General features: G+C 38.5%; 1 protein-coding gene across 7 annotated transcripts in view; it reads right to left on the bottom strand.

Moving 5' to 3' along the window:
• SNX27 (sorting nexin 27) overlaps positions 1-16,117 on the bottom strand; it is a 60,498-nt gene that overhangs the window by 17,258 nt on the left and 27,123 nt on the right. For all 7 annotated transcript variants that reach the window (XM_019739999.2, XM_074319076.1, XM_074319075.1 and 4 more), the window contains 4 exons: positions 7,865-8,057; positions 6,202-6,266; positions 4,559-4,663; positions 1,793-1,871 (listed from right to left, as the gene is read on the bottom strand). In XM_019739999.2, the coding sequence (XP_019595558.1) occupies positions 1,793-1,871; positions 4,559-4,663; positions 6,202-6,266; positions 7,865-8,057 (442 nt within the window). The remainder of the gene's footprint in view (positions 1-1,792; positions 1,872-4,558; positions 4,664-6,201; positions 6,267-7,864; positions 8,058-16,117) is intronic.

The raw sequence follows: 16,117 nt of genomic DNA, 5'->3' as shown, positions 1-16,117 counted from the left end.
GAGATTAAAAAAACATAAAAAAGAAGCAACCTGTCAGAAATGGAGAACACTGTAACTGAAATGAAGAATACGCTAGAGGGAATCAACAGTAGATTAGATGAAGCAGAGGATCGAATCAGTGATTTGGAAAATAAGGTAGCAGAAAATGCCCAATTGGAACAGCAAAAAGAAAAAAGAATCCAAAAAAACGAAGAGAGTTTAAGGGGCCTCTGGGACAACATAAAGTGTACCAGCATTCGCATTATAGGGGTACCAGAAGAAAAGAGAGAGAGCAAGAGATTGAAAACCTATTTGAAGAAATAGTGAAGGAAAACTTCCCTAACCTAGTGAAGGAAATAGACATACAAACCCAGGAAACACAGAATCCCAAATGAAATAAACCCAAAGAGGCCCCACACCAGGACACATCATAATTAAAATGCCAAAGGTTAAAGACAAAGAGAGAATCATAAAAGCAGCAAAAGCAAAGCAGTTAGTTACTTACAGGGGAGCTCCCATAAGACTGTCAGCTGATTTCTCAACAGAAACTTTGCAGGCCAGAAAGGAATGGCAGGAAATATTCAAAGTGATAGAAAGTTAGGACCTACAACCAAGATTACCCTATCCAGCAAAGCTATCATCTAGAATCAAAGGGACAGATAAAGAGCTTCCCAGACAAGGAAAAGCTAAAGAAGTTCATTACTACCAAACCAGCCTAACAAGAAATGTTAAAGGGACTTCTTTAAGAAGAAGAAGAAGATACAAAATATGAATAATAAAATGGCAGTAACTACGTATCTATTAACAATTTCTTTAAATGTAAACGGATTAAATGCTCCAGTCAAAAGACATAGGGTGGCTGAATGGATAAGAAAACAAGACCCAAGTACCCATCAATAGATGATTGGATAAAGTAAATATGGTACATATATACAATGGAATATTATTCGGCCATAAAAAAGAATGAAATCTTTCCATTTGTGACAACATGGATGAACCTTGAGGGTATCATGCTAAGTGAAATAAATCAGACAGAGAAAGATAAATACCATATGATTTCACTTATATGTGGAATCTAAAAAATAAAATAAATGAACAGCAAAACAGAAATAAACTCATAGATACAGAAAACAAACTGATGGTTGCCAGATGGAGGGGTGTTGCAGGGCTGGGTGAGAATGGGGAAGGAATTAAGTACAAATTGGTAGTTAAGAAATAGTCACAGGGATGTAAAGTACAGCATAGGGAATACAGTCAATGACATTGTAATAATTATGGATGGTGTCAGGTGAGTACTAGATTTATCGGGGACATCACTTTGCAAGTTATATAAATGTCTCATCACAATGTTGTACACCTAGAATTAACATAATATTGTACGTCAACTGTAATTGAAAGATATAAAATGATGTTTTAAAAAAGCTACTCTTAAAAAGTCTACAAAAAGCACAAAGTACACTAAAACAAGTTGTGGCTAATTAGAACACCCCTCTTTTTAAGGGTGTTTCATTGGAATATATGGATTTTGAACTGCTAATTTAAAAGACCCTCAATGAGAACACCTGCTTCAGTGCTGGGTGCCAGTAATTTCCAAGGAGGAAAAAGGACCAGCAGGCAGCAGATAGCCGGGCTTCAGGGGATTCCTCCGACCTGCTTGTTAGAGACCATCCCGATGAGCGGGCTCTCCCCTTGTCTGTCAGCTCTTCTTCTCTAGGCAAGCCGTTTCAGTCTGACAGTTTCTGGGAGCTTCAGTCTGACAGTATTAGAATAAAATACCTCCCAATAAAACTTAATATTACCCACTGGCACTTACCAAAGGAATGATTAATCACTTCAAATAAGGCAAAGTAATTCACCGTCGTACTGTCCATGCCGACTTTTGCTGCAATAGCCTAAAGTGTAAGCAGGATAGATTAGTTGGTTTCAGGGAAACTAAATCTGGCAACAATGTTGGAGAAGACAGTTGCACGCACGTGGAGGGCGAGGCGGGAGGGTTCTGCCATCTTGGTTTCACATGAACTAAATCCATGGTCCATGGCTATTTTACTTTGCATGTATGTGTACACGTACACACACATACATATGTATGAAATTGAAGGGAAAAATACTTGTATGTGATTTAAACAGCTATGATTTCTGAGTTTCTCCCCTCCAATTCAAGCAGATAATAGTCTCTCCTTAAATATCAGCTTTCCTCTCTGAAATATGACTTCCCAAGGGTCTTTATAAACAGCACTTACAAGACATGTGCTTGGTAAGGACAGATCTTAGGAAGAAAGGCAATTCTTAAATATCCAGTCTTGTACATTCCGCCTACATTTAATATAGGCTGTTAACATACAGGATCTATGCCTCAGGTTCTTGAGCTTCAAATACTGTTTATCAATTTTGTTCATGTTTTACAATATCTTCTTGCTTATTTTTCAGATGATCCATGTCTCAGGCTAGGGACCTCCATTTCCTAAGAATAACCATCAATACCCACAAGGAAATAGCAAAATGTTGGGACAGCAGAGGCATTTTAAACATGTATCAGTCCTTCTCTCTAGGAACTAAGGTCCTAATATGACAAATAAAAAGAAATTGAAAGATTCCACGTGCAAATAACTGAAAAATTGAAATTATACACAAACAACAAAACACAAACTAGTAGAACCAGCATTCCTCTTCAATCCCTATATATATATAAGGTGTTAAGTGAAGAAGATGAAATCGTTGAATATTAGTGTCTTAGTAAACCAAATATGATTATACCTTCTTCCCCTCTCTGCTCACATATCAGACCTAGGTTCACCCCTGATAGGAGGTGGGAACTGGAATTACTGTTACGATGACTAAGTTACTATTCTTCGCTGCACTGGATAGAAACTGAAATGCTCTCAAGGTTTGGAGAATGGCTTGTAGCTAAAGGTCTCCATTACAGGGTGAAGGGGAAAGGTACAAAAAAAAGTAGGCCTTACTAGAGAAATACTGGAAAAGAAAAAGAAAAAAAAAGAAAGAAAACAAACCAAAATATCAGCAAGCTATAAAATTAACATTTTCCTTACAATCATACATACCACACCTGATAATTTCAGAGATAGTTGAGATCCTGCACATAACATTTATCATGGTCTACAGTGTGTGAGGAAACGTATGGGGATACATTTTTTGTGTGCCACAAAGAAGTAATAAGTATACCCATATCCAGAAACCTGCTAGTCTCCCTCAAAATATTGATCAAATCAGGATGAAAGACCAATAAAAAGGCCTAAAAGCAACACCCATCACCCAGACATAATCTTTGAATACCATTTCTCACCGACAGGAAACAGGACTCCTTGGGGAAATGGCTGATTAGAGATCTAGCACAGGAAATACACAGAGTTCCTTACAGAAGAATTCTAGTTAGTAAATGTGAGGAAATGAGAGAATTAGAAAATCAGCACTTTGCAACCCTTAGTGAGATCACTGGCGATAGACTCATTTGATAAAAGGTCAGTGGAGAAGTTCACAACAGAGAGATCAGGTTATTACCACCTAAACCTACTCATTAATCATTAAAAGTGGATAACCAGATACTGTATCCCTCCTGTTGAGAAGCGATATGAAGTCTATAACATCAATTGCGAAATATTTTTATCAAAAAAGCTGAACTTGAATCTAATCAAGTCTGTAGAGCAGACGTCCATTTGTAGAAAATATAAGGAGACAGAAAGACATATTAAATGACAAATAGATAAAAGAAACAAACACATAAATTCAGAATATGGGGCATTTCAACGGGACACAGACCCAATTTCTGCAATAAAACAATAACATGAAAAAAAGTTGGGGAAGAGAAGAGAGACTTCTCTATTTTAAAACAAACATCCTGAAATCTATGTAATTTTACTAACAATTGTCACCCCAATAAATTAAAATAAATAAATAAATAAAACAAACATAAAAACCAAATCTGACATAAGGACCTTATTTATTTAGACCCTGACTTTAACCAACCAACTAACTATAAAAAATAATTTTTAGATAACTGGGAAATTTTGACAATCAATTTATTAGTTAATAACAAGGAAATACTGTTAAATTTTTTAGGCTTGATAATGGCTTATATAGGTCTATATAACGGCTTTTTAGGTTTAATAGCGGTTATATAAGAAGAATGTCCATATTGTTTAGAGATGTATACTGAAATACAGGTCTAATAACATGAAATTTGTTTTAAAATATTTAAATGAAAGGGGAAAAAGGACATATAATGCAAATGTGGCAAATCTTGGTAACTATTAAGTGTGAGGGATGAACACACAAGAGGGTCACAGAACTATTCTGTTTTCAGATACATTCTGAAGTTTTTTACAATTAAAGTGGGGGGAGCTAATCAGAACCACCACAACCTGGGATATTTATTGTACTTTCTTTCAAGGAGGACAAAGTACTTTCACAGGAACAATAACAGCATCAACCATAGTAGCTAGCATTTAATAAATTTATTATGTGCCAGATGCTCCAAGCACTTTATATGCATTAACTCATTTCGTCTATCTTCCTTCACTTTATACCACACAATGTCAAGTCTACTTGGCCCAGTTTACTTTACCTGATATACTTGGTCTGTAGTACTGTTCTTTTTAACCCTGACTGTAACTGTTGTTCCATCTGGTAATGCTACTCTCAGTTCTACGTCAGAGACACCATTGTAGTTCTGGGGAAGAAGACACAGAGAAAGAATTTAAGACCCAGCATATCTTCGTTCTTCTTGTAGCATGCTAGTTAAACAACCACCTAAACGTGTGATAGAGCGAAAGTGAGCGCCAATGAAAAGGGGGGAAATGACACCTTAGAAGTCGATAATACATTTACAAGTCAAAGCTGACTGTGGGTACAGCAGAAGTTAACCTTTAAGATGATCATGGAGGAAAGAAATACGATCTTGAAGCCAACAGGTTCACACTTTAAAACAAAACTTGTGTGAAACAGTCTAGGTCAAACACAGATGAGATTTTTGGCTTGCTTTGAAACACTCTGAACTCACACATGATAAAAGAAGACAACTGAAAGCCGTTGCAACAAATACTCTCTGGTTTTTTGTGGTTGGGTATGCCCAACTGGCTCAGGTAGTGTCCTACGCTCCTTTCTGACCCTGAAATAATCATGACACCGTTGAAAGGAAAAATGGGTGAAACTCAGGAATCTGAGCCTGGTGCCCAGTTTTCTTCTAACAAAGAGTAAATCATTCTCATCCTCCTTAATTCAAAGGAAGTCCTTCTCTTATTGCTTTTGATGATGAACACATTCCTCTAACCTTGTAATTTTTGACCTTGTCATTTTTATTAGAGAAGAACAACTATTGAGGAACAAGTCCATCTTCATTTACCACTTTTTTAAAAAGTACTATTCATCGCCTACAACCATCTTAAGCATTACTTTGTTATAAGCCCTTTTCTGCAAGAAACTTAGAACTTAGTTGGGAAAATCAGACATAGACATATAAAATAATCAGTGGGTAACACACTATTTAATATAGTGGCATTACATATTCTTTCTTGTATTCAATTAATATTTATTAAACACCTACAATGTGCTTGACACTGCGCTGAGGCACTGGGAATAAAAAGATGAAGATTTAGCTCTTGTTCTGGAGATCTCATAGCACGGTGACCTGGACATTTGCTAAGAGGCTGGATTTTCAGTGTTCTCACCACGAAAAGAGGGAAAGGACGGAGAGGAAGAGGGAGGGAGTGAGGGAAGGAAGAAAAGAAGGGTTCATCAGATGATGGATATGTTCATTAGTTTGACTGTGGTGACCATTTCACGATGTATACATACATCAAAATTATCAAGTTGTACACCTCAAAGATACATAATTCCTGTTTGTCAATTATACCTCATGAAGTCGAAAAAAAAGATTTAGGCCACACTGTAGTAAATGAAAAATATAAAGTGGTAATTTGATTAAATGTACAAAAAAATTGGAGAATGAGACAGCAACATGGCGAAACTTAAGTGGCGCTGACTGCAAAAGTTCTTGGTGGAATGAAAAACCAATGACGTAACAGGGAAGGCTTCAAAACAAGGTGGACTGAGCACTAGATCTTGAAGAATAAGCAGGACACATAAACAAAGGAAGCTGAAAAAAGTCATTTGGAGAATTTATGGCAAGCCGCTTCATAATCGGTATCCCTAATTTATTCCCCGCACAAGGAGCCAGCAGGTGAACCATCACAGCAGGTACTCACTCACCTCGTCTGACTCCGACAGGAACTCCTGCATGATATCACTCTCGCCAATGACTCGTATGGAGCACACTGCAGAAAACAAAGACAGAATCTGGCGTGAGGCCCTGAGGTCAAGAACATATCAAGACTGAAGTGCAGATCCTAAGTACCAGGCGAGGCTGAGCTAGTATGCCACCCCTCACATGTATGCCACCCCTCACATGTATGCCATCCCTCACAGGTATGCCACCCCTCACATGTATGCCATCCCTCACTCACACAGGACACAACAAATGTTCATACAAATATGAACTAGAACAAGGGACTAACAGGATGTACAAACATGAAGCTTTCTAAGAATATTAAACATAGTCATCACAAAAAAGAGAAATAAAAGTTCAGTAAATCTAACTGTAGTTGTGTGTGAACTGTTAACAAGCAAGACAATAGAGTGAGTGTAAGGTCAATTAGAAATAAACCAAACACAAAATTGAACTACAAAAGGAAAAATATCTGTTTGGCCTCGGAACAGGCCAGTGAGAGAACCACGAGCATGCAAAGCCACTTTGGGGAAATGGGTAGGTAATTATGTATTAAGCTGCACACATCTTCTCACTTCACTGATTTTTAGCTTCTAAACAACAACAACAACAAAAAAAAAAGGAAGGGAAGAAGAAGGAAAGCAGGCAGGTATGTAGCTAATCATCTAAATCTAAGAAAGTTAATTTCCTGGCATTCTCATGAGGGTAGTACATTACACTGATGACTTTACTTCATTTTATAAAAAAAAAAAAAAAAAATTCTGCCCTTTCTCATTTCCCAAGGGCTGTGTTTGGAGGCCATTCCATCTTAGAAAAAAAGCTAAAAACAGATGAGGAAGTTTCACTACTTCTTCGGGGGAAATTATTTTTCTTCAGGGATAAGGTTCTCTACCAAAGTTTTAAAAAAAATTCAACTAGGTCAATTAGTTCTTACACAAGGACACAAGGACACAGAATTACTAAATACCACGCAAGACTGTTATTCCATTAAATCAGTATTTTAAAGGAACACCTATTGCACGGTGAGCAAATCACGTTAACTCCATAATGTAGCGAAGTAAGGTCTCTTTTCTGACCACAGAATGAACTATCTTATTCAGATCTAACGTCCTAGGTAGACAAATGCTTTGGCACCCACACCCACGGATTCCTACTGTGCTGTCTGGAAGTCCTGAGGTCACAAATCAGTTTCAGTGCTTCTACCTGTAACCTGTTCAGAATAAGTTTGCCTACAACTCACCAAACCTATCCATGGACAAGAGGAATAAGGAGTTTTCAAGTTGGCTGTGCCAGGGAACCGAGAATCGTTTTAATAGAACTGTCTTAAATACTGCCCACTGAGTTCCCAAATCACTTCAACATGTTGATCAGTGCGTCTGTATATAAGCCTACAAATAATGTATCAAAAACTAACCATGCATTTTTCTGTTGTAGTTATGTGCTCAGTGAGTAATAAAATAGGCTATTGGTCTCTGCACTGGACATTTTGGTCTTGGTTTACAAGCTCAGATCATTCGACACCCCCAGTCAGAACCTGACTTACTTTCACTGTTGAGTTTCAGGAGACCTTGCGCTGCTGTTCAGGCGTGGCAGCACATCCGAGAGCCCAGGTCTACTCAAAATGGTAGAGTTTACTGGCCTGCTTACCTTTTTCTAGATATTCTTCCAAGCCCCGGCGCCGGGCATCTAACTGCTGCTCTGATAAAGAGAACGGCCACTTCCCCGGGAGTCGGGGAAAGGTGAAGTTGGCAAACTCTCGCTTCAGGTTCTGGTGGAGGATGGCAAACTCCCGGTACCGCTTAGAACACAGCTGCCTCCCTGCCATGTAAACATTGTATACCTGGGGAGCAGGAAGGAGAAAACAAAGCCCATTTACTACAAACGAAATCACAGACGCATCGAAGGTCAGGCTCAGGTTGATACTGGCTAGGTATATTCTGTACCCACCGAGCAGAGGGCATGTTCAACGTCACTGTAAAATAAGACCTCCTTTTAATAAGCATGCCAGAAATTCCATGTACCGAAGAGGGCTACCCCCTTATTTTTGCTATTAAAATTACCTCCAACACACTGTTTTAAATGTCTTCAGAGGCAATTATCAGCTTTTATGGGTGGCTTTTATTTTCAGAAAGTTAAAAGTCATGTAAAGCCAATGTGGTAAGTATAGTGAATGAACAAGCATGCAAATTTGGAGAGAGATGTAAAAAGCTAGGGCTGATTATAAAGCAATGTGACGAATATTTGTGTGTGGCCCAAGCTTCCAAAGAAAAGGTCTAAAAATGATGTAAGCAATTGTGGCATTTTTGTTATCAAAAACTCCTTTCCTGAAATCAGATATCCCGAGTTTTGTTCCTCTCCCTTCCGTCATTAAAATGGAGTTAACAAAAAGTTCAAGAATAAATGTACTCTAAGGACCTCCTCCTAATAATAAAGACTAATAATTCTCATGTAGAAACAGGCAGAAATTTTTGTTCACAGAGGCATATCAAGCTTCTAGCCCAGGACCTGGCACATAGTAGACACTCAGCAAATATACAATGACAAAATGAATGCACATATGTGCGGCTCTTGAGTATGTGCCCTTATAAAGCGGCAGAACATGAAATCGAAAAACATCAAATAATCCAAGTTACTTTGTATTCTCAGAACATATTTAAAAATGCAGAGAAGGGAATTTTAGCTCCAAATCATATTTACGGGCTTAGCAAAAATCATTCAGAATTTTATATGTGTACAAAATAGGTCACCTACTCACGTAATCAAGAGTTAATCACCGAGAACGTATAGGCCAGAGCCTTTCCTTCAAGCTCAAGAAGAACCTTCCCCACGCTTGTGTGGCTTAGGAAGTATGAATTAAATGCAAAAATAAACTAATTATTCATTCCAAACGCCTCTCCCACAACTCTCCTGTGATCCCTCCCCCATTAAAAGCAAAGCCTCTAATCCCTCTCAAACAGCCTCCAGGGACATGCACGTAAGATCCTGGTCAATGAGTTTCCTCCCTGTGATTACGACTCGAGTATGTATCTGATTGTAATGAATCACACACATGACCAAGTATTCCCGGCACTGCTTTCGGACGCACAAAAGCATGAAAAGAGCACCGGTCTTCCCCCCGACAGGACCACACGTTCTCTCAAGGGCAGGCAGTTTCAAGACGTCTTATCCAGTCAATCTGGTCCTGTCTACTTACTTCTCAAACTAAACTTTGCAAATTTCTCAGTAACATCACCATGGCTGAGCTTAAAAAGCAAGTGCACAAGCTACTGGTGTTATAAAGCAGCCTGAGTTCCTCACACAAGGACGAGGTAGGGAGGTAAAACCAGCTGGCAGCATCCATTGCTGGTTCAAAGATACCCCCACGTCTTTTTCCAAGGCAGAGGACGTGGTCTTTCAGAATGCACAGGAAAGCCATGACTGCGTTTCCTCCATGGTGACCACTTGAGTGGTCTGAAGTCCAGTAAAACATTTCCTAAGATAGAAAGAAGCCTACTTTAAGAGGCCTTTGTGGCAATTGCAAAAAGAAACCCTAAAAATTGACTTCCAGTTTCTTCATCAGGTGAGAATAGTAACATCAACTAGGCTCTCCCCCTCCCTCCCCCATTTAAATGTGAGGTCAAAGGGGACAGAAATATAAAGAGGACGCCTGACGGTTCCGTAATACTTTAATAAAAGTAGAAATGGCCTCCACAAGACCCAAACCGTTTTAAAATTAACTGTACTTAGCAAATGAGAAACATACAAAACGAGATCCCAACAGAGACTGCTTTGTTCTTGTCCTTAAAATTAACCAAAATCTATTAGTATTCATTTCCTTAGTTTGGACACGCTCATTTGCAAAAAAAAAAGGCTGATTTACTTAAGTCCCAGCTGAGGTCCTCTGCCTAAAAATCATGAGTATACATGGTCCATGAGAAACAATAGTCTCATTACAGAGGAGAACATCCATCAGAAAATATCTTCTCTGGACTTGAAGGGGAACGTAATCAAATAGGAACTAACAACGTGCCCAGGCAAGCAGTGCTTCTGGGATCTTCCCAGTTTGATTTAAATCCTCACATTGGTCGGCTCATTCATGGCATTAGGTGAAGTCAGTCTAACTTTCTATGAAAGTACATTGAATTTAACGATCACTGGTCATTCTGTTTTCTAACTGGCCATATCCTAAGACTTCAAGTTGGGACGCTCAGACTGCAAAGCCAGCTGCCTGAGGGGACAAGTGCCAGCCCCCTGACATCCTCTTTGCTGAGTTGCACCCCAGGAAGAGAAATGGGATTAATTCTGGGTGGGCAAAGAGGAAAACTTATCTGATCAGTGATCTAATTTCGTCACTGTATTCTGCAAGTCAAAGTTCCAAAATTCAGCTTTGAAATAATTTCTAAATTCCTCATTAGTAAATGTTGACAACACATGCCATGCCATTCCTCTCTACCCTCATGTCTCAGTTCTGTGAGATGAATGCCAGAAGATGGTAACTGATATATTCTGGCAATGAGCACAAACCACTGCAGGGAAAGCAATTCTAGTAACATCTGGGCCGTAGTGAGTAGCAGAAACCGAAATCCTAGATGTCAGAGATCTTTGTTTTGTTGGTTCCTTAACCGCCACCTACAGATTTCTTAAGACTTTTAAGTGATAGTGTCTCATTCTATGTAGCATCTGACTACTTCAATGTTCTCATTTCCTCAACCCTCTAGGAAGGACAGGAACTGTGCTACCGAACACACAGAAGAGAATCTCCTTATACAATCAAAAGTGATTAGGCAAAAAGTAGAAAGATGGCATTTCAGCCATGGCAATATCACCCGAGCTCAGCTTCCAAATGTTCAGTAGACACTGCACTGGTTCATGCTAGTGATCTAGACGAATCTTCATTGCATATTACGACCAACAATGCCACCCTACCATTTCATCTGGGTTTTAGCTGAAAATTCATCTTGGAAAAAACACATTATTTGCTATTCACAGGCTACCTATAACAGCAAAAGGAGATGGCACACTCAGCTGATTTCTGGATGGAATCTCTGAGATCCGTAACTAAGGGAATCTTCCCAGACGCAGAAGTATTTAGGCTCCTTCTTGGAAAGAAAAAAACATTAAAGGCAGCAACATACTCTTAAATAGCTTAGGCTTATCGTGTGTAAATGCGTGTTTGCCCTAACGTGACTCATAAATGGTCTCTATTACTTTTCTTTTTCTTTATTTGGACCTTCGGTATCAGAACTGGATTAATCACAATTCTTGGTTCATAATACAGTCTCATTCTGAGGAGCTCTTTGTTTGACTATTTGATCAGTTATTTTTAATCCTGTAAAAAGTAAACTAAAAGCTAAGACCTTGACAATAACTTATTTCTAACCATATAGTCTCTGCCTCCTTCATCCCATCCCCGCTTCCCTGATCCCCAAAATTATCATACTCAACTATAGTCATCATTCCCTTGGTTTTCCTTGTAAAGTTTTTCTGTATTTATGTGCAATCCTTAATTTTTTAGTTTACTTTTTAAAGGGTACTTTAGTTTTATAAAAAGGTTATCATGTAGCATGAGACCTTTCGGGACTTGTTTTTTCACTTAGTCTCACCACAATGTTATATACCTTTGCGGTTTATCGTTGTATATAACACTTTGTTTGGTTTTCTAAAAATCTGTTCTGCCATTGATGGGCATTTGGGTTGTTTCTGGGTTTAGCTATTGTGAACAACGCGGCTACAAACATTTGCATACAAGCCCCGTTGCACATGTGTAAGAGATTCTCCTGGGGTTCCATCAATTTACACTTTCAGTAATATTAAAGAGCCTCTTAATTTATGCCAATGAAATGGGTGTGAAAAGAGTTCTCACTGTGGCCCTAATTTATATTTCCTTAGTTACTAATGCTGTTGATCGTCTCTTCATACATTCATTGGCCTTGGGAGTGTTCTCTTCTGTAAAACACCTATTCATATGTTTTGTCCACTGTCCTATTGAGTTTTTGTGCTTTTCCCATTGATTTGTAGTTCTTCACATGTTCTTGACATAATCATTTCACATGTGTGTCTTGTGAATACCTCACGCAAGGGTATGATCTGTCCTCTCACTTTAAAGTATCTTAATTTTTTGAAAGTTCTCAATTTGAAGAGTCCAATTTATCAATATTTTTAAGTCCAATGCTTTCTGTGTCTGAAGAAACGTTTTCGCTATCCCCAGAACCTAAAAGCTACTCACCTATACTATCTACTAAGAGCTTTTAATTTTTTGTCACTTAAGTCCTTAATCCACCTGGAATTATTTTTTCCATATAGTATGAAGTAGAGTTCCACTGGTATTTCTTTTAAAGACAAGAATATTTCAAATCAAGTTTTAATTGAATTGTCCATAAATAACAATACTCTTCTTTTACAGGGCAATCTGGGAACTTCTGGGTGGCAATTAACCTCCCCTGTAACAACTAGAAAACTGGACATGATACGAGAAGCACTTATTTTCAGACACTGGACAACAGGCAGCTAAGAACTGTAATCCCTGAGAAAAGAGAAACAAACAAGACGAGCCCTACCATAACCTACGCTTTCTGCCTAGAGGTTAACTCCTGAACTGCAACTCAGACAGGGGCCCCAAAACAGAGTTCAGCAACTTCAGTGAGTTGAAGAGACAGAGACTGGAGTCTAGAGAGGCCAAAGCAGCTAGAATTTGCAGGACAGAGTACACAAGAGGAGGGAGCTGGAGAGAGATGGAGCTCCAGAAATCAGCATAGGATCTCCTTGAACTTTGGCTGAATAACAACTTGAGGAAAGAACTATCACCAGGGTGAGCCATAAAATGAACAAATCCTGGAGTTCAAAAAGGATCTGGAATCAACTGACTTCCCTCTAGCCGGAATAGAGAGACCGTCCTTGAATCTACATGACATTCAGAAAAGAAATCAAAAGAGCCATGCTTTAGGAGTGGGGCTAAATTAGTTCCAGACTAAAAGTTACTTTAAACTCGCCCTAAAAGAGCTTAAAATCAAACTCAACAGCATCAAAGTAATCTGTTAGTAACTTAGCTGCATGCCAGCAAAAACTCCAACACTCTTTCAAGGAATGAAACAAAATCTAACACCCAATACAATAAATTCACAAATCTGCAATAGCCAATCAAAAATTACTGGACAAGAAAGAAGTGTGGAAATTTGACCTGCACCCAGGAGAAAACTCCGTCAGGAGAAACAGACACAGAACAGTCAGTAGACAAAGACACGAAGTGTGACCACAGGTAGCGCCCGCTTCTGCTCAGCATCCAGGGAGCTGTGGGAATAGCAGTCCCACCCCAGACATCACACAGCTCCTGCTCACTTGCCAGTTTCTCCATGGGCCTTGTGCTCACAGGAAAGACTGGGGCAGGGCAGGAGACCGGAGAGAGTCTCCCTTGGTAGCCTCGGCATGAGGGAGGTGACTGGCAGTTGATAGGGGACAAACGCAATACACCACCCACTTTCCCCAGACCCTTCTCTTCGACTAAAGCAAAAGCCTTAAGCCCTTGGGGACGGGCAGCAAACACTCTCATTCAGAGAGCACAGGCAAAGATCCACTACTTCCAAGGAAAGAGTAAAAGCAAAACCTTCCATTCCTGGAAAATATCTTAGACCCAGGTTCTTACCTTGATACTGTAGCAGAGGTCTGCTAGAGCTGGGGGAGGGACAAGAAACTTTTCCAAGACTAACCACAGGTAGAGCACTGACTGGCAGTGACAAGGAAGGACGAAGGACAGAAAAGCTAAGAAAACCTCACCTCCAAGACACAGGCACACAGATCCTGCCTAAGACTGAGGCTGAATCAGACAACATAGAATGCATCTACCTTTACCATGAATCTAGCCCAAGTAAAAAGCAAGAGCAGTGGGGAAGGGGCCAGAGTGTGGACAGAGAACCTGTCGGGGATACAGGCATGCAGGGGTGGCTAAGAGCTGAGAGGGAGGGGAGAGTAGAACTCTGAGAAAAACCCTTTGACCACAGCCTCTACTCTAAGCACAAGGCAGCCTACTGCTAGAGTGACTTGAAGCCTATGGCACAATAATGATATGACAGCCACAACACAACCCAAATTGAGCTTAACTGACTCAATCCCCTAACAGAAGAGGGTCTGACACATTTTCAAGTTCAAACATTATTTACGTCAGTCTCTAATGCTCTACACATGATGCCTGGCATTCAATCAAATATCACAGGACAGAAAAACAATACCTCTCGCCCCCCCCCAAAAAAACCAAACAAAAAAACCTACTTATGTCAAGAGATAAGGCAGTCTGAGAGATATCCAGATGTTGAAACTATCAGACAGGGACTTTAAAATAACTATGATTAATATGTTAAAAGATCTTATTGAAAAGGTAGACAACGTGTATGAACAGACAGGGAATTTCAGGAGATAGAAAACATCAAATGGAAATAACAGAAATAAAAAACATCATACCAGAGATTGAAAACAGAGTAATAAAATTAATTTAAATTAAAACAAAAAGAGAGAGGAAAAAATAAGAATACAGTATCCAACAGTTGCAGGACAATATCAAACAGTCTAAAATACATGTAACTGGAATCTCAAAAGGACAAGAGATAAAGAACGAGGCTGAAGAAATATTTGATGACATACGAGTTACGAATTTTTGAAAAATAATAAAAGACATCAAACCACAGATATAAACTTTAGAAAACCCCAACGAGAATAAATACCAAGAAACACCCGCTTAGACACATAAAAATCAAAATTTGAAAACTAACTATAAAGAGAAAACTTTGAAGGTAGCCGGGGGAGTTAAAACATTACATATAAAAGAACAAAAACTAAAATGAACAGGCTTCTCATCAGAAACTGCAAGCCAGAAGACTGGAGTGACATTTTAAAGTACTGAAAGAAAAAACTATCAACCCAGAATTTTATACCCTGTAAAAATATTTTTCAAACATAAGGATGAAATACAGACTTTTTTAGACCAACAAAAGCTCAGAAAATTCATTGCCAGCAGATCTGTACTATATGAATATTAATGGAAATTCTTCAGGCAGAAGGAATATGATACCATGTGGAGATTGGATTTACATAAAGGAATGAAGGACACCAGAAATGGTAAATATGTGGTTAAATATAAAAGAAATCTTTTCTCATTTTTAATGTTTTCAATTGTTTAAAGCAAAGATAACTACAAAGTATCATGGAATTTATAACACATATAGAAGTAAAATGTATGACAACAGCACAAAGGATGGGGGGAGGAAATGAAATACATTATAAAATTCTTATACTATAAAGTAACATTGTATTATTTAAAGGTTATACTTAAAAGTTAAAGATGTATATTATAAACCTAGAACAGCTACTAAGAAAATAAAGCAAGTTATATCTAATAATACAACAGTAGAGATAAAATGGATTACAAAATATTTTATTGATCAAAAAGAAGGCAGGAAAGGAGGAAAAAATATAAAACAGATGAGACATAGATAAAAAAGAATAAGATGGTAGATTTAAACCTAACTATATCAATATTTATACTAAGTGTAGGGACGCATTTAATATACACACTACAAATAAAAGACTGAGATTGCCAGACTGGATACAAACCAAGACATAAATATACGCTATTTATAAAAAACCCACTTTAAGCGCAACTATATAGATAGGTTAAAAGTAAAGGATGGAAAAGCTATCCAATGAAAACAACAATCAAGAGAAAGCTGAAGTGGCTCTTAGTGGCTCCATCAGAGAAAGACCTCAGAACAAAGACAAGGGCTAAAGAGAGATATTTCATAATGTTAAAAGGGTCGATTCATCAAGAACACATAATTGCTTCATTATACATAAAGAAAAAACTGACAGAACTGAAGATTTTATACATGTTTTATTGTATAAGCTCCCTATAGACCAACCTTCCCAGTGATAACA

This window comes from Rhinolophus sinicus, linkage group LG14 (genome assembly GCF_036562045.2).
Source record: "Rhinolophus sinicus isolate RSC01 linkage group LG14, ASM3656204v1, whole genome shotgun sequence".
Lineage (NCBI taxonomy): Eukaryota > Metazoa > Chordata > Mammalia > Chiroptera > Rhinolophidae > Rhinolophus > Rhinolophus sinicus.
The sequence above is the reverse complement of the archived record's forward strand: the minus strand, read 5'-3'. Positions and strand labels throughout refer to the sequence as shown.